The following is a 19,253-nucleotide window of genomic DNA, read 5'->3' as shown; positions in this document are numbered from 1 at the left end:
AGGGCAGGACCCCGGGGACGGCTGCGTGCCTCCACGCACCGCTCCCACGTCTCACACCCGCGACCCCTCGGGCGCAGCTCTGGTAGCAGCAGCGGGGCCGGGTGCCCGGGGTCGCCGCTCGCTGGAAACACGTCCGCCGCTGCGGAAGGATGAGGGGCTAGAAACGAGCGTTTGGAGGAGCCTTGCTGGCGGGGTCCTACCAGAAAAATGTCCTTTGACTGGAACTAGCATTTTATTCTATTGTATAATCCATGAGTGCGTCACAGCCCCGAGAGCCGGGCAGGCACCTATCAGCGCTTCGGATCTAGATACACAGAGAACCTCCTTGCCGCCTGCATCTGCCGGAGCTCCCTGCCGCCACGCGGTGCCGCCGCGGCCAGCCCCGAGAGCCGGGAGGAGGCAGCGCCTGGCCGGGGCTGCAGCACCTCCGCAGAGCTCCTGGACAAAAGTGACTGTGCCAGAATCAGCCTACGGAGCACTGAAAAGAAAAAAAAATAATATATATATATATAGCTTGGCGATCCTAAGTTTGCTTATCAAATAAAAAGTTCCTCCACATTTATTAAAAAACCAAACAGTAGATTTAAAAAGCAGTTAAGAGTCCTACTCCGGCAAAACACCCTGTACAGGTTTCCTTTGTTGTTGCTGTTGTTGTCGATGGTGAGGATCCTCCCTAAGTCAGCTGCTTCTGTTAATTTTATATATATATAATCTTTTAATTTTGCCGCGCGTTGCTTGCTTTAATTAATTAATTTATTTCCAATCAGCCTAGCTGTCTCCACCAGAGCAGCGGCGCTACCACACAAAGCTTCCTTGATGTCCATGCCCTGAGCCGGGGGGGATGGAGGGAGGGTGGGGAGAGATGAGCAAAGGAGGAGGAAGAGGAGGAGGAGGAGGGCTGGAGGGAGGGAAGGGAAGGGAAGGGAGAGGAAGCCGTGGCAGCCCCTCACTCTCCCATGTGCGTCCTCAGGTGGTACTTGAGGGACTGCTTGTAGCGGAAGCACTTGGTGCACTCGGTGCAGGGGTAGGGCCGCTCGCCGGTGTGCGCCCGCTGGTGCTCCAGGAGGTGGTGCTTCTGCGTGAAGTTCTTGCCGCACTCGGTGCAGTGGTAGGGCCGCTCGCCCGTGTGGATGCGCTGGTGCTCCAGGAGGTGGTGCTTGCGGATGAAGCCCTTCCCGCAGACGGCGCAGGCGTGCGGGCGCTCCCGCGTGTGGATGCGGTAGTGGTTGGTGAGCTTGGACTTCTCGCTGAAGGTCTTCTCGCACTGGCTGCACTGGTAGGGCCGCTCGCCGGTGTGAGTCCGCTGGTGCCGCAGGAGGTGGGAGGGCCGGGTGAAGTTCTTGCCGCACTGGGGGCAGAGGAAGGCCATCTCGCTCTTGCCGGCGTGGATCCTCTGGTGCATGATGAGGCTGATCTGCAGGCGGAAGCTCCGCCGGCACTCGCCGCAGGTGAAGGGCCGCTCCCCGACGTGGGTGATCTGGTGCTTGCTGAGGCTCGACTTGTGGCTGAAGCTGCTCTCGCACTCGGAGCACTTGTAGGGCTTCCCCGGGGGCGGGGGACGCGGCTGGGGCTTGAGGCCGTGCTCGGGGCGCCGGGGCACCCCCACGCCGCGGCGCGTGTGGCTGCGCTGGTGCAGCAGGAACTGCTGCTTGTTGCGGAAGCTGAGGTCGCAGTCGTGGCACTCGTAGGGCCCTTCCTTGAGGTGGTTGCGCTGGTGGATCACGAAGTTGATCTTGAGCATGAAGCTCTTGCCGCACTCGGGGCAGATGTAGGGCCTCTCCCTCGTCCGGTTGCGCTGCTGGGCCGTGGCCGGCTTCATCTCCCCCGAGTCCCTCTCGCAGGCGGGGGCTTTGCCCACGCGGGCGGCCGCCAGGCTCCGCGGCGGCGCCTTGGAGCTGCACTGCGCCTCGCAGCCCAGCCCGGCCTCGTGGTTGGGGAAGGCCGGCGGCTCGGTCCGCCCCGAGAACATGGCGCACGGCTCCAGCGTGTCCGGGTCGTCCTCCTCCTCCTCCTCCTCCGTCTTGATCACGATCCCGTCCTCTGCAGGGGGAAACCAGAATTTGGTTAGGGTGGGACCGAAGAGACGCCCGCAGCCGCGTGCGCAGACCCCGCGTGCACCCGACTGCCCCGGGGAGGATGGACAAACCGCCTCGGGAGTGACAACCTGAGAGGCTTTGCAGTTCCGTGACGTTACGAGGCAGGGGGAGAAGGGACACGAATGACGGCGTTATTTCTGAGCAGCTCTCACTGCTGCTGTTGCGCAGGGCTGGGCTGTGACCGCTGGGCTCTGCGGGAACACAGCACGGGGCTGCCTGGCTCCAGCTCCGAGCGCCCAGCCTGGGACCGACCCCTTCCTTCGGCTTCCCCCGACCGTCGTCCTTCCCAAACCCCAGCAGAGATGGGGTGGACGAGGGCCCTGACGGCAGCAGGCTCCCTGCTTGCACCACACCGGCGCCGGAGGTGACCCTGCTGCTTTCCTTTTTTTCCCCAAACGCCGTCTGTTTGGTGAAAGCCGCCCTGGCAGGGACGCACGCAGCGTGCCCCGAGGAAAGGCCCGCGGTGGATCCCTGACCGTCACCCCGCGGTGGACTTTGAGTCGGGCTATGTACCTTTCAGAGGCTTTCTAGGAAGAACTGCCAGGCTTTCCCAAGAAGAGGCAGCCGACACCGGGTTGTCTCAAAGGCAAGGCCCTCTCCCCTCCGACGGAGGGGTCAGCAGGGGAAAAAACATTCCCGAGGTGCCCGCCGCGACCTTCTCTCTCTTCTCTCCACCCCCTGGCCTCGCCGTGCCTGCCCTCCCGGCAGCTCGCACGTCACGGATCCGGCCGCCCTCGTCCCTGTCCTCTGGACCCTCCCTGAGCTCCCATGTGTTCGGGGACGCGGACCCCGTGCCGCCCGCTTCCCCTCCCCAAATCCAACGCCTGCCCCAGGCCTCTGCAGCCCCTGGCTTTGCTCCCTCTCCTGCCCCGACAAGAGGTTTGGGGAAAGGCTTTTCCCAAAGGGGACCCCAGCGGGTCGGGTGCCCCTTCGGACAACGCTCAGAAGTTCACCGCCTGCGCGTGCCTCCTCCTCCCGGCCCCAGCACCACTGCAGCTGCGATCGAGGCTGCCCCAGCCGTGAGCTTTTCCTTCCAGCACCGATCCCGGGGGGATTTCACCCCCCCCTCTTCCGTCCGAGCCTTTTCCCCACCCTCCCGGCACCTCTCACCTGTGCAGCTGCCGTGGTGCACGATGACCCTCTGGATCTCGTTGAAGTCAGCGACGTACTCGGAGGGGTCGCCCAGGCTGGTGCCCGGGAGGTCTCTCGGAGGGGAGACGGAGCCGTAGGGGCTCTCGCAGGCGGCCTCCTCGTCCGGGCTCTGGAAGCTCCCCTCCGACTGCCCCGACATCCCGTGCAGCTCTGGGTTTTCGGGGCTGTCCTCAGGAAGCAGCTCCTCCGTTTTGATCACAACCCTTATGCCGGCTGCAGCAAAGAGAGATGCCCACCGGCGTCATCCCCAGGAGCTGGGATGAAACCGATCCCAGCAGCTCTTTGCCAGCTCCCGAAGGGCTGGCTCTGCTGCTGTGCCCACAGATGGGCTGGCTTTGCTCTGCCGCCGCTCTCCCGTGTTCCCCTGCCCCTCACTCAGCCCTGCCGCGGTCCTCCCTGTAACCCAGGCGCCGCACGCAGCCCTCCCGGCTCGCTCCGACAGGTCTGGGACTCCGAAGGGTCTGGGGACCCCGTGCCCGCTGCCCAGTGCCACCCCGGCCACCCCAGGTCCCCAGGCAGCGGGGCTGAGCCAGCAGCCCCGGGGGCAGCAGAGGATTTTCTCCTGCTGGCCCTGATTTAACTTCAAAATCCTCACGACCAGGAGCCCGGGCAGGAGATCAGAGTGACCCAACCCGGGGCAGGAGACCAGCAGCGGAGCCAACGCCATCTCTGCCAGGACACCTCCTCCAGCCCCAGCACCTCGGCGGGCCCTGTGGATGTCCCTCCTTCCTTCCCTGCTACGTCTGTCTGTCTGTCCGCCCTTGTCTCGAGCCCGAGAAGCCCGCTGGCAGCTCGGTCGTGCCAGGCCCCAGGCATTGCAGCCCAGCTCCCCGCCCAGCCCTGCAGGCGCAGGGACCCCTCAGCACCCCGGGGTGGGTGCGGGCCGCAGGGGCACTGCAAAGGGCGAGCCCAGCCATGCAGCAGGAACCGACAGAGGGGAGTTTTTGGGAAGGCTGCAGCTCCCTCGGTCGGCCACGACTCGGCACACCAGGCTCCTGAGGACGTGCTCCGACTGCGGATCTTTCCCCTGCTGACAGCTCCCGGTGCCCACCCCTCTGGGCTCCAGCAGCCCTGCTTTGCGCTGAGCCGTACCTGGACGTCAAATCGTCAATGAGACGAACCCTTCCCTGTTTGTTTTTGCTCCTCCTGATCATCTCCTCCGCCACAGCTCTCAGCAACAAGTGTTTTAGCCCTGCTCCCTCCTGCCCGTCCCGGGGCAAGCCGGCTCCCGGCTCCTCCGAGCGCAACCCAGGGCTCCCCTCACGCCCTCGTCACGCTGCTCTCACCTGCGGTGGCATCGGTTATGATCTCGCTCTCCTCCAAGTCCTGCTCATTCCTGACCCGCGATTCCTCCCCTTGCTCGATCTGGGACAAAACACCGGGTTTGGAAATTGCATAGTCTGTTGGGAGAGAGAGGGACGGAGGGAGGGATTACTGGAGGGGGAATCCTCAGGCTCAGCTTCCACCTCTCGCGGAGCAAGGGAGAAAACACGAAGAGACTGGGGAACAGCCGCAAAGGACCCGCGCACAGAGCAGCCCGGTGCTGCAGGTGGGCTCCCTGGACAGCCACGGGGGCAGGAGCTGCGGTGCCACACACAAAGCAACTACTTCAAAGAGCAAACCCAACCCCAACATTTTTCGTGCACGACTTTCGAATTTCTCAGGCGAATTCCTGCCTCTTCTGAAGCCAGAAGTGTTTCGCCTCTGGCCCCAGCAGAACAGGGATTTCTCCTGCAGGTTCAACAGATAAAGCCCCAAAAGACGGCAGCTGACATTGCGTTACGCAGTTTTTCTTTGCCCTGGGTCTCCGCAGAAGTTTTCTCTAAAGGGGTACGTGAGCAGCAGACCCAAAAGGTGAAGGGAAGCCCTTGCAACAGCTGCAGGGGAAAAATGCTTTTTCGGTATCTCTGGCTGCAGGGGGCCTCGACAGGTCTCCTGTCCACCTCGCCCCGAGCTGGGGGGTGGCCTTACCCAGCCTCGTGCACACCAGGAAACAAGAGCAGGACTGGAAACATCCTCCTGTACTTTTTAAGTCTCCCTTTACACCGGGACATTTGGGTCTCGAGAGGATCAAACTGTGAAATCGAGGAGGAGTCGGAGGACGCCTGGGACTGCAGGCAGCCAGGGATTCCCAAGAAACTACCTTGAAGCAGAAGGGGGGCACCCGTATTTACCCAGGGAGATCAGCGACTCGTAGTTCCCCTTCATCACGTTCTTGTACAGCTCCTTCTGCCACTCCTCCAGCTTCTCCCATTCCTTGTCGTTGAAATAGACGGACACGTCGTCGAACGTCACCGGCACCTGCAATCACAAGCACCACGGGTTCAGGCGGCCTGGGCGGGCACGCTACCTCGCCCCTCGCTTCCTTTCCCCCCCTCGCCCCGCGGACGTGGCCAGGCTCCTTCGCGGCCACCACCCGGTTTGTGTTTTTATTGGAAAACAACTCCTGGGCACGAGTTCCCATTCTGTGACATTAAAGGGCTCGTCCAAACACCCGCTTCTGTGCACGGGGCCCCGACCACGCTTTCCCCAAGCGACACCGACCTCCTCCTCCTCCTCTCGGTCCCGCTCACACCGCGGGGTCAGCTCTGCAGAGGTGACCGGGCTCGTGCACGCCTGGAGGTAGCGTAAACGAGATAAAAACCGGGTGCCACGGCTGGACCTCATCTCTATTGATGAGCTGACGTAAAACCCCAGATTCAATTACCCCAGAACTCCAGGGAAAACTCGACCCAGGCCCTGAGTTATCATTAGTTATTGCTTGCAAATTGTCCGGGAGCAGACGGCAGTTTCCGAGGCTGTTTTGCCGAGCAATAATTTCTGCAGATAAATTCAGGATGCGGCCGGCTTGCAGGGGCTGCGCCGAGCTCTTCAGAGAGCAGCACGGTGCTGAGCGGTGCTGCCCGGCCGCGGGGCCGCCGTGCCTTCCTCCAGGCTGGGTGTCGATCTTCCTCTCGCAAGCACCCACCGCGCTCTCCGGAGAGCGGCGACGTTCATTTCCCGGTGTAGGAAACGGTCCCATCAGCAAACTTTCTTTTGGTGAAAAGAGTCATGAAATGCAAATAGCGGATGAATATTCATGGCGGGCGCCTTTTGTTGCTGTACACGGCTGAGCCCAAGCTGTAAGGGCGGGCGCTCGTCATCTTCCTGCGGATCCCTGAGGTTCCCCCGTGCCCGGTGCCGCAGACCCCGCGCGCTCCTTCCTCGGGTACCGCCACCCGTCCTCGGGGATCCAAAGGTGGCGGAGAAAGAGCGGCTGAGCCTGCTTCGTTCACGGGTTCTTGATTCAAACTCCAGTGGCGGTTAGAGGTGAGCTGCTGCGGCACGGCTGGCCGAGCTAGAACCGAAACCTCCCCCCTAAATGCCATCTGAGTTATGGGGAGATGCGCCCCCCCCCCCCTCAATTCCACCTCCCTCCCTCCACGGGCACCCCATCGCAGGGCACACCGGGAGGCTCAGGCGGGCAGGTTTGGCGTCTGAGCTCCCCCCAGGTCCCGATGGCGACTGGCTGCCCTGCACCGGGGCCGTCCCCGCTTACAGAAATTACAGGATTTGGGGAGCAGCTCCTCCGGCCGGCGCCCACCCCCTGCCCTTGCCCCAGCCCGGGCACCGTTACCTTGGGGACTTCCCCCTTCCTGCCGGGGGGCAGGCGCAGGATCCAGAAGTTCCTGTTCTTCAGCAGGTTCTCCATGTTCTCCAGGCGCCGCTGCAGCAGCCCGTACTCCTGGATGAGGGTGCCCAGCGCCGCGCACTTGCTCTCCAGCTGGTTGCCCAGCTCCGCCGCCGTCTTCTCGCAGTCGATCAGCTTCTTCTCAGCCACCCCCGTCCGGCCCTCCAGGTCCAGCAGGCGGGTGGCGTGGGAGTCCACCTTCCTCTCCACCGCCTGCACGGCCGCCACCACCGTCAGGGACAGCTCCGCCGTCTGCGTCTCCCGCTCCGAGGTGCGCTCGGGGCCGGCGGGCGGCTGGAAGGGCGAGGGGCAGCGCGGCTGCAGCACCGGCTCTGGCGCCTGCGGGCAGGGACGGGTGTCACCGGGGACGGGCGCAGCCCTGGGGACCCCCCCCAGAGGTGCTCGGGGACCCCCTCGGGGCTGAGCCACCCCGGGGCGGCGGCGATGTCCCCGTCCCGCGTCCCCGCGTCCCCGCAGGGCGCTGACCCCGGTAAGCTGCTTACGGCTGGGCCCCGTGGGACGGGCAGGGCCTGCCGCAGGGGGGCACGGAGGTGACACTTGGGGGGGGGGGGGGACACACAAGGGACAGCGCAGCCCCGTTGCTGTGGGGACGGGGAGGTGACACCCCGGGGGGACAGGCGGCCGACCCGCCACCGGGGGGGGGGGGCCCCCAGACGGCTCCATCACGGCTCCGTCACGCCACCACCGGGGGGGAGCTACGGGGAAGGGGGGGGGGGCGGATCGGGGGCCGGCGGCGCCGGTTCCCCCCCACCACCACCCCCCAAAACCCCCGCAGGGCCCGGCCGCCGGTGCCCGGGGGGGGGGGGGGGCGGCCCCGAGGGGGCGGCGGGCGCAGGCCCGGAGCCGGGAAGGGCGCCCCGTCCCCGGCTGCGGCCCGGCCGGCGCCGCCCCCGACGGCAGCGCCGTCTCCGGAGGCCCGGCTCGGCCCGGCCCTGCCCGGGCGCGCCGCCCCCCCGGGGCTCCCCGCGCCGCCGCCGCCGCCGCCCCGTCGGCGGAGTGAGGGGGGGGGGGGGGGTCGGGTGTGGGGGGGGGGGGGCTCCCGCGGTCCCGGTGCTGACAGCCCCCGGCGCGGCCCGGCCCGCCCGGCCGCCTCCCGCCGCGGCCTCGACGGCGCGGCCCGCCCCGACGTGAGGCCCGCGGGCGCCGGGGTTCGGTGCCGGGCCGCGGCCCCCCCCCCCCCGGGCGAGGCTGCGGCGGCCGCCCTTACCTGAGCGGGAGCCCCCTCGGCCATGGCCCTTTGTTCCCTGCCCGGGGCTCCCGGGGGCCGCGGCCGGGAGGATCCAGCGCCCGCTCGCTGCTTCACCTCCGGCCGCCGCCGGGCATGGGGCAGCGCCGGGGCGGCGCGGGGCTGGCGGGGCTGGCGGCGGCGGGGCGGGGGCGGCGGCGGCGGGGCTGCGGCGGGGCTCGGGGGGGGGGGGGCGCGGCCCGGGCCCGACCGGGGAGCTTGTTGGGGGGAGGGGGGGGGGGGCGGCGCGGCGAGAGACCGAGCGGCTCCGGGTCCCGGCTCCGCCGCTCCGCGCTGGGCGCTCCGGCCCCGCCGCTGCCCCGCCGCGCCGGCAGGGGGCGGCCGGGACGCCGCCGCCGCGCGGGCCTCGCCGGGGGCCGCGCCGGGCGGGGCGGAGCGGAGCGGGGCCGCCCGCCGCCGCCGCAGCGCCCCCTGCCGCACCGACGGCATCACCGCGCCGCCGCCGCCACCCGTCGGGGCCCTGCCCGGGCGTCCCCGGCCCCGCAACCGCCGGGGCCCGCACGGACCGGCCCCCTCCCCCCTCCCCGGTCCGAAACCGGGCCGCCCCCACACACCCTCCCCGCTCCCACCGACGCCACCGACGGGCGTTGCGGGGGGGGGGTTGGGGGGGGCTGCGCCGAGCGGCCCCGGGGGGGCTGGGGGGAGACTGGGAGGGACTGGGGGGCACCGGGGAGCGCTGCGGGGGAAGCCGGAGGCCCCCGCCGGCGCCGCGGGGCCGGGGGTAGCCGCGGAGCTCCCCCCCCTCGACGGCAGCGCCCCCGCCGGGATCGGGCCCCCCCCGGGCCCCGCCACGGCTGCGGGGGGGCTCCGGGCTCCCCCCCGCGGCCCCGCCGCTGCCGCCCCCCCGCCCCCCCCCCCCCGGCGGCGTCGCGGCCCGGTGCGAAATGGCGGCCGGAGGGCAGCGTTGCCATGGCGACCGCTCCCCCCCCCCCCCCCGATCCGACCCCCCCCGCCCCGATCGGCCCCCGGCCGCCGCGGGGGCTCCCCGAGGAGCGGCACCGACGGGAGGCACCGCCCCGGGCACCGGTACCGGGCCGGGCCAGCCCCTGCTGCCCCTTGGGTCCGGTCCCATCCGTCCTGACCCGTTCCAGCCCGCTCTGTCCCGTCCCATTCCATCTCGTCTCATCCCTTCCCGTTCTGTCACGTCCCGTCCTGTCCCATCCTATCCATCCCACCGTATCCCAATCCACCCATCCCATCCCCATCCCTTCCCGTCCATCCTGTTCCATCTGTCCTGTCCTGTCCTCATCCCACCCCAAACCATCCATGCTCCCCCATAGTACTCACACCCACCCCACCCCATCCCCATCCCCATCCCCATCCCATCCCATCCCATCCCCATCCCCATCCCCATCCCCATCCCAATCCATCCCCGTCCCCATCCCATCCCATCCCCATCCCATCCCCATCCCATCCCATCCCCATCCCATCCCCGTCCCATCCCCATCCATCCCCATCCCCATCCCCATCCCATCCCCATCCCCATCCCATCCCCATCCCATCCCATCCCCATCCCATCCCCATCCCCATCCCATCATCCCATCCCCATCCCATCCCCATCCCATCCCCATCCCCATCCCCATCCCCATCCCATCCCCATCCCATCCCATCCCATCCCATCCCCATCCCACCCCACCCCATCCCACCCCATCCCATCCCATCCCCATCCCATCCCCACCCACCCCACCCATCCCCACCCCACCCCATCCCCATCCCCATCCCCATCCCCATCCCCATCCCCCACCCCATCCCCATCCCCATCCCCCATCCCCATCCCCACCCCATCCCATCCCATCCCATCCCATCCCATCCCATCCCATCCCCATCCCCATCCCATCCCATCCACCATCCCATCCCACCCATCCCATCCCCCATCCCCATCCCATCCCATCCCATCCCATCCCATCCCATCCCATCCCCATCCCCATCCCCATCCCCACCCCATCCCCATCCCATCCCCATCCCCATCCCCATCCCATCCCCATCCCATCCCCATCCCATCCCCATTCCATCCCACCCATCCCCATCCCCATCCCATCCCCATCCCCATCCCCATCCCCATCCCCCATCCCATCCCCATCCCATCCCCATCCCATCCCCATCCCATCCCCATCCCCATCCCCATCCCCATCCCCATCCCCATCCCCATCCCCATCCCCCATCCCCATCCCATCCCATCCCATCCCCATCCCATCCCCATCCCCATTCCATCCCCATCCCCATCCCACCCCATCCCATCCCCATCCCATCCCCATCCCATCCCCATCCCCATCCCCATCCCATCCCATCCCCATCCCATCCCATCCCATCCCATCCCATCCCATCCCCATCCCCATCCCCATCCCATCCCCATCCCATCCCATCCCCATCCCATCCCCATCCCATCCCCATCCCATCCCCATCCCATCCCCATCCCCATCCCCATCCCCATCCCCATCCCCATCCCCACCCCACCCCATCCCATCCCCATCCCATCCCCATCCCCATCCCCATCCCATCCCATCCCATCCCATCCCATCCCATCCCATCCCATCCCCATCCCCATCCCCATCCCATCCCATCCCCATCCCATCCCATCCCATCCCATCCCATCCCCATCCCCATCCCCATCCCATCCCATCCCATCCCATCCCATCCCATCCCATCCCATCCCATCCCATCCCATCCCATCCCCATCCCCATCCCCATCCCCATCCCATCCCATCCCCATCCCCATCCCCATCCCATCCCCATCCCATCCCCATCCCATCCCCATCCCCATCCCCATCCCATCCCCATCCCCATCCCATCCCATCCCCATCCCCATCCCCATCCCCATCCCATCCCATCCCCATCCCATCCCATCCCATCCCCATCCCATCCCCATCCCATCCCCATCCCATCCCCATCCCATCCCATCCATCCTCCCCACCCCATAGTCCCATCCCATCCCCATCCCCATCCCCATCCCCATCCCCATCCCCATCCCCATCCCATCCCATCCCATCCCATCCCATCCCATCCCATCCCCATCCCATCCCCATCCCCATCCCCATCCCCATCCCCATCCCCATCCCATCCCATCCCCGTCCCATCCCCATCCCCATCCCCATCCCCATCCCCATCCCCATCCCCATCCCCATCCCCATCCCCCATCCCCATCCCCATCCCCATCCCATCCCATCCCATCCCCATCCCCATCCCCATCCCCATCCCCATCCCCATCCCCATCCCCATCCCCATCCCCATCCCCATCCCATCCCATCCCCATCCCATCCCATCCCCATCCCCATCCCCATCCCCATCCCATCCCATCCCATCCCATCCCATCCCATCCCCATCCCATCCCCATCCCATCCCCATCCCATCCCCATCCCATCCCATCCATCCTCTCCCACCCCATCCATCCCATTCCCATCCCCATCCCATCCCCATCCCCATCCCCATCCCCATCCCATCCCCATCCCATCCCATCCCATCCCATCCCATCCCCATCCCCATCCCCATCCCATCCCATCCCATCCCCATCCCCATCCCATCCCATCCCCGTCCCATCCCCATCCCCATCCCCATCCCCATCCCCATCCCCATCCCCATCCCCATCCCATCCCATCCCATCCCCATCCCATCCCCATCCCCATCCCCATCCCCATCCCCATCCCCATCCCCGTCCCATCCCCATCCCCATCCCCATCCCCATCCCATCCCATCCCATCCCCATCCCATCCCCATCCCATCCCCATCCCCATCCCATCCCCATCCCATCCCATCCCCATCCCCATCCCATCCCCATCCCCATCCCATCCCCATCCCCATCCCCATCCCATCCCATCCCATCCCATCCCCATCCCATCCCCATCCCCATCCCATCCCCATCCCATCCCATCCCCATCCCATCCCCATCCCATCCCCATCCCCATCCCCATCCCATCCCCATCCCCATCCCCATCCCCATCCCCATCCCCATCCCCATCCCATCCCCATCCCATCCCCATCCCCATCCCCATCCCATCCCATCCCATCCCATCCCATCCCATCCCCATCCCCATCCCCATCCCATCCCATCCCCATCCCATCCCATCCCATCCCATCCCCATCCCCATCCCCATCCCATCCCATCCCATCCCATCCCATCCCATCCCATCCCATCCCATCCCATCCCATCCCATCCCCATCCCCATCCCCATCCCCATCCCATCCCATCCCCATCCCCATCCCCATCCCATCCCCATCCCATCCCCATCCCATCCCCATCCCATCCCATCCCCATCCCCATCCCATCCCATCCCCATCCCCATCCCCATCCCATCCCATCCCCATCCCATTCCCATCCCATCCCCATCCCATCCCCATCCCATCCCCATCCCATCCCATCCCTCCTCTCCCACCCCATCCATCCCATCCCCATCCCCATCCCCATCCCCATCCCCATCCCCATCCCATCCCCATCCCATCCCATCCCATCCCATCCCATCCCATCCCCATCCCATCCCATCCCCATCCCCATCCCCATCCCATCCCATCCCATCCCATCCCCATCCCCCATCCCCATCCCATCCCATCCCATCCCCATCCCCATCCCCATCCCCATCCCATCCCATCCCATCCCATCCCCATCCCCATCCCCATCCCCATCCCCATCCCCATCCCATCCCCATCCCCATCCCCATCCCCATCCCATCCCCATCCCATCCCCATCCCATCCCCATCCCATCCCCATCCCCATCCCCCCATCCCCATCCCATCCCATCCCCATCCCCATCCCCATCCCATCCCCATCCCCATCCCATCCCCATCCCATCCCCATCCCATCCCCATCCCATCCCCATCCCCATCCCATCCCCATCCCATCCCATCCCCATCCCCATCCCATCCCCATCCCCATCCCCATCCCATCCCCATCCCATCCCCATCCCATCCCCATCCCATCCCATCCCCATCCCATCCCATCCCCATCCCATCCCCATCCCATCCCCATCCCCATCCCCATCCCATCCCATCCCCATCCCATCCCCATCCCCATCCCCATCCCATCCCCATCCCATCCCATCCCCATCCCATCCCCATCCCATCCCATCCCAGCCAAGTGCCCGCTCAGCCCCGGCCGGGCCCCATGCGCAGCAGCAGCCCCCGGCTCGCGGCCCCGTTCCTGTTCCCGACCTCGGGGGCCCCCTGGCACAGGTTGAGAATGGGGGGAAGTCGGTGACACTGAGCACGGGGATGGGCAGGAAACCTTTTGGTTTGCGGAAAAAGGGAGGGGACGGGGGGGACGGGACGAGGCAGCATCCCGGCACCGCCGCGGTGCTGAAATGGGGGCATGGCCACAGCGCTGGGGCGAGGAGCACGCGTGGGAGAGCCCAGGTGCACGACGGCAGCAAGGACCCTAATTGGCACCCCCCTGTTCAGGTCCAGGCCCCCCATATTGTCCCTGGGGACGGCACCCATCAGGAGGAGCCGGGGGAACAGCTCTGGGGCTGGGGGCCCTGCTGGGGGTGAGGGAGAGCCCCTTGCAGGGGGGGCAGGCCGTGGCAGGGGGTGCTTGGGGAGGAACCAGGGCAGGGCTGGGGCGCTTTGGGGACGATCGGGAGCAGGGACTGGCGAGGGGTGGCGGGGACGGCCGTGTCCCTGCGCCCAGCCTGTCCCCTCCGCCTGGAGCCCCCCGTCCCTCGCCCTGCTGCCAGCTGGGACCCGTGGGCAGCCGCTGGGCAGGGACAGAGGGAGGACCTGCCCGGTCCCACAGCGTGCGTATGGAGAGAGATGGACACTTATTTATTATATATATATCGAGCTTTAATATATATCCATGTCCCTCTGGCAAACCTGCATCGTGATCAGCCAGAGAAGAATCCAGATGAGGCCCCTGCTGCTGTCTAGGTTTGCGAGCGCTCTGCGCTGCTGGCCGTGCACATATATTACATGTATGTGTAATGCACGCGTAATGCACATGCAGGCAGCACACACGTACACTGCAAATAAAAACCCATGCCCTGTGCACCGGCTCGTGCACCATGCGTGCATTGCCCAGCACGTGCTCGCTGCCCCGGGGGCTGGGAGCTGCCACATCCAGCACCGTTCGTTCTCCGTGCCGCAAGCCTGTCCTGTCCCATCCCATCCCATCCCATCCCATCCCATCCCATCCCATCCCATCCCATCCCATCCCATCCCATCCCATCCCATCCCATCCCATCCCATCCCATCCCCATCCCCATCCCCCTTCCCATCCCCATCCCATCCCTTCCCATCCCCATCCAATCCCATCCCATCCCATCCCATCCCCATCCCATCCTATCCCATCCCGTCCCGTCCCGACCCCACAGCCCGCCCTGCTGCATGGAGCAGCCCTGTCCCTGCTGGATGCTGCGGAGCCCGGGGGGGAGCTGGCCGGGTGCCCCCGCTCCAGCTCTGCAGGCACGCACCACGGTGCACCAACACGGCAGCAAAGCCAAGTGCCACCTCCCCGCGTGTCCCCTGCCAGCTGCGACCCACAGCCACCCTGCCCGTGTCCCAACCCCTTGGGCCTCGTCGGGGCTCTGTTGGCCATCCCACCGCAGGCAGGACCAGGGGAGGGGACGGTCACCCTGTGCCAGGCTCTGTCCTCAGCCCAGCAGAGGAGCCCAGGGGACACGGGGCTGGAAACGCAGCGCTGTCCGGGCACCCTGGCACGGCCAGCAGCTCATTTGGCAGCCACGACCGAAGCAACGGGGAGAAACTGGGAGTTACGGGAGGCAGCCAGGGAGGATCGGGGAGGTCGCTCAGCCCCAGACCCCACCAGGCTCAGGCCAGCGGGATGGGACGGCTGCCAGAGGGAGCGGGAGCAGGAGCCCGGCGGCTGCCCAGGGGCTCCTCTTGGGACAGGGAAGAAACGGGAGCTTCTGCCAGGCAGCAACAACGCACAGCGCCCGGCCCCGCTGCTGTGGCTGCCGCCCCGCAGCGCCATGCACCGAGTGACGAGGAAAGGTGGCAAAGTGGCCAGGGGGACGCGAACCCCCACGGCACGGGCACACGGGGACAGCCGAGGTCCTGGCGCAGGGACCTGGCGACATCCGAGGGTGCTGGTGTGGGCCCGAGGCAGCCTTCCCTCTGCAGGCACCCCTGGAGAGAGGCGACCTGCATCCGGCATCCCCGAACCGTACAGGGGTGAGGCGATGGGGTGGAGGCAGGAGGGCGCGAGGAGCCGGGGGACGTGCTGCTGGGGCTGGGCAGCACCGCGGGGCCAAGCTCAGCCCCGGGAGCCAGGGCTGCATCCCCCCCCCCTCCCCGAGACAAAAGCGCACGCTGCCCTGCGGGGCCAGGCCTGGCAGGAACGGTTTATTGGCAGCCCCGGTACAAAAAGCGTGGGGAGGTGCAAGCAAGGAAGCCGCGATGCAAAACCCAGCGTGCCGACAGCGCTGCCCCGCTCAGCAGCTGAACCTCCTGCGGCCCCATGCACCCCGGTCCCGCCGTGCCAGGCTGCCACGGGGGCACCCCAGCTGGGTGAGGGAGGAAGGATGAATCCGCAGGGTACACGGGGGGGTCTCCACACCCACCGCAGAGGGCCGGCGGGTGCCGCAGGGCCAGTCCGCGAGCAGCGTCCCTGCTCCGTCTCCGCAGCAGCTCGCTGGCCGCCGCAGCCCTTGTGCGCGGTACAGGTCAGCTCCCGGAGGCGCAGGGATATTTTCGTGTGAAACCAAGGTCTGCTTCCAGACGTCAGCAGAGAGAAAAAGCTTGGAAACACGACCCCCACAGGCTGACCACCAGCACACGCAGCAGCCCCAGAGCCGCGCTCAACAGCGCTTTCCAGGACGTGGCTCCTCGGATGTTGGGCACGGACAGTGACGGACTCGAGCAGCCCTTGCCGAGCTCGTGCAGTTCACCAGTTCCGCAAGGTACCCGGAAAAACGCCGGTAAATAGCAGCCAGGTGCAGGGCGAGCGTGTGCAGTCACCGCTGCCAGAGAGAAACGCAGAGGCTGGGCGAGGGGAACGGGGCTGCGATCACTCACCCGACACGGGCTTCAGAATGGAAACACTGTATTGACGGACTTTACAAAAGTTATTACAAAACACAGTCACAAACCAGCAGCCGACGACACACAGCGGAAGAGACACTACTTACAGTCACCTTGGGAACAACACCACTGAGCTCCGAGAGAATTCAACCGATATTTACAGAGACGCCTGAAAAACTCCGGTAAGTTACCTCATACATTTAAGTGTTTTAGTTCAACAGTGAAGTATAGTGCCACACGTTTCCTTGTATTATAATAATAATAATAATTATAATAATAATAATAATTATACTACTTCTAGATTAACTAAAAACCAAACAGCTCTTTACAGGGGTTAGGAGAAGTTCCTTTCATTTGCCTGACTTACCTGAGTGTGAGACCAAACCCAGTTAAAAAATATGAATAAAATCACCTTCATCGACAAGAGTTCCTATGACGGACCAGCGGCACCGCTCCCTCAGGCCAGAGGGAAACCGCAGCCTGACTGGCGCAAGCAACGTCCTTCAAGAGAACAGAGACATCTCTGCTCCGGGTCAGGTCCCCGACCGTGCCTCCGTGCACCCACGCGCTGCCCTCCCGGCTCCTCCTTGCTCCAATGTCCTCAGCCCTTCCTCCTTCGCGTCCTTTCCTCCTACACCTTCTCTTTCTCGCCTTGCTCTCTGCCGCTCTCTCCTCTCTGCTTTCCTGCCTTGGGCAAGTTCTGCGTCACGCCGCTAACCGCATCCCTGCTTCGCCTCCCTTCCCTGGACCCCAGCCCCGGCCTCGCGGCGCAGGGCTGCTGCTGGGGGTGCGTCAGCGCGGCCGGAGCGGCGCCTCCCCCCCCCCTCCCTCCCTCCCTCCCTCGCGCCTCGCGTCCAGCCTTGCGGTGAAACGAGTGGCAAAGAACGAAAAGCGAAAGCTTGTCACTCCTGAATACGCACAAAGAAAGGTGGGGAAACACCTGCTAAATACAGACCCCAGAGAAGCTCTCGGGAGCATCCTCTACAGGCAAAATCCAAACCTGCGCGGGGGACAACTAGAACGAGGCCTGCACCGCTGTGGAAGTCCCACGTAGCCCCGCAGGGCTCAAGAGGTGCCCAGGCCTTCGTGTCAAAGAGTTTTTAAGAGGAATTCCTACGATGCTTCGACAAAGCGGGCTTTGTAGCATGACCACGTGGATTAGCCGCGATACAAGTTCACCTCCCATCACGCTGCACGTCCACCGGCTAGACCGTATCGTAACCGCGAGCCCTTCCGCCCGGCCACCCAGCGCGGCGCTACTGCTTAGTTTCTTTTTTCAGGCAGAAGTGGCCCGTCTGAGTGGCCGACTCCAAGTTGTGCTGCGACTCCTCCACAGGCCGGGGGTTGCGGGAGTGGATTTTCTGGTGGCAATTCAGGGACTCTTTGTAGCGGAAGTGCTTCCCGCAGACGGGGCACTGGTACGGCGTCTCGCCGGTGTGGACCCGCCAGTGCTTGAGCAGGTGGTCCCGCCGGATGAAGCTCTTCCCGCACTCCGTGCACTGGTACGGCCGCTCCCCCGTGTGGATGCGCTGGTGCCGGATGGCTTTGGAGAGGTCTCGGAAGTCCTTCCCACAGTAGGTGCAGGTCAGCGGCCCGTCACCCTTCCCCGTGTGGAGCTTCTGGTGCAAGATGAGGCTCACCTCCAGGCTGAAGCTCTCCTTGCACTGCGAGCAGGTGTACGGCCTCTCCACCATGTTGTTCGCCTGGTGCCTGACGAAGCCGTACTTGAAAGCGGAGCTCTTCTCCGAGTCGGCGCGCTTGGACGCCTTGGAGCGGGACGGGCCCTGGCCTTTCGGAGAGGTTTTGGATTTCTGCCTGAAGCTCTCCCCGGGCTCCAGGGAAGTGCAGGCTTCCTCACCCGCGTGCGCTCGCTGATGGGCAGCGAAGAGCTGCTTGTCCAGGAAGCTCTGCCCGCACTCGCAGCAGATGTACGGCCCCTCCACCGCGGCCGCTTCCTCGGGAGCGTCCTTCTTTGCCAAGTCTCTCCCGCGGCGAGCGGAGCGCCTCAGCCCGTTGCCCGTCGCGGCTCTCTGCTGCGGGGTCGATCCGCTCCGACTCTTGCCGCTCGGCTTTACCTCTTCCTCCGGGTTTGAGAAAACATCTTCCCACTTCCCTGCTAACGAGCTAGGAAGCTCGAGGCTGTCAGGACCTTCCTCATCACACTGCTGTGCATCTGACGGAGCAGAGACATGCATGTCATTTCTTTGAGATAAGAACGGCCGCGTTACTTAGACTGCAATTCGTTTGGGGGCAGAGGTGCTCTGCGCGCTCACGGTGGTACCTGGCACTACAGGGCTGCAAGCCCTGACCGGGAGCTGTCTAAGCAGTACTGCAATGCAAATAAAGCCCAAATACGTTGACTTCTTGGGAAAGCTCAGACACTGTGACGGTGAGACCTCTCTATTTAGCTAGGCAAAGGGAAAAAGCAGGTTTCTCAGCAAGAGGTGAACCAGAACGTGTCACTGAGGGCGCGTGGTACAGGATAAAAGCAAAACAAAAAAAAAAAAAGGAGGGAGAGAGAGAAAGAAGGGGAATAAAACCTCTTTTTTCTTCTGGGCTTGTATGATGCCTAGGCCTGGGGCTGAATGATCTCTTGTGATATAAACGGTAACTCAGAGCTCCTGCCAAGGACCCTGGCAAACAGAGGATGAAAAGAGCATGGAGGATCTGGGGGTACAGAGGAAAGGCCTGAAAAAGCCACAGGTTTCTGCAGAGCGCGCGAAGGTAAAGGCACGCCCAGCGCTTGCGTGCACAGAGCAGACTGCTCCTCGCTCCCTGTCTCTCCACTTGCTTGTCACTTTGCCAAACGTGCAGTTTGAAAACGGGCCGACTGGTATGGATCGGGCCGAAATTCTGGAAAAGCACCAGCCAGAGCAGTTCGGCTGCTTGTGAGAACGAGGCCAGGAAACCAGACACGTCCTAGCAGGATACGCTTCCCCAAGCGGCTTACGTGTTCCCAAGCTTCAAAGCAGGGACCTGGGGTGACAGGCAGCGACAGGGACGTGTCTTCTGCTGTGCCGCAAAGCCTCACATTCGGCTGACATAGGAAGCCGTGAAAAATATCACTTTACATACTCGTGGAAGCCTTGTAGGAACACTGCTG

At 65.2% G+C, this 19,253-nt stretch overlaps 1 protein-coding gene across 1 annotated transcript in view; it reads right to left on the bottom strand.

Annotated features, from left to right (window-relative positions):
- Positions 1-219: 219 nt before the first annotated feature.
- LOC106046818 (uncharacterized) overlaps positions 220-19,253 on the bottom strand; it is a 43,850-nt gene continuing 24,816 nt past the window's right edge. Inside the window, 7 exon segments of the mRNA XM_066991005.1 lie at positions 220-2,040; positions 3,207-3,461; positions 4,535-4,648; positions 5,423-5,549; positions 6,865-7,257; positions 8,147-8,342; positions 17,408-18,323. Coding sequence (XP_066847106.1) covers positions 947-2,040; positions 3,207-3,461; positions 4,535-4,648; positions 5,423-5,549; positions 6,865-7,257; positions 8,147-8,342; positions 17,408-18,323 — 3,095 coding nt within the window. The 3' untranslated portion in view covers positions 220-946.

This window comes from Anser cygnoides, chromosome 2 (genome assembly GCF_040182565.1).
Source record: "Anser cygnoides isolate HZ-2024a breed goose chromosome 2, Taihu_goose_T2T_genome, whole genome shotgun sequence".
Taxonomy (NCBI): Eukaryota; Metazoa; Chordata; class Aves; order Anseriformes; family Anatidae; genus Anser; species Anser cygnoides.
Note: the sequence above shows the minus strand (reverse complement) of the source record. Positions and strands in the feature narration are given on the sequence as shown.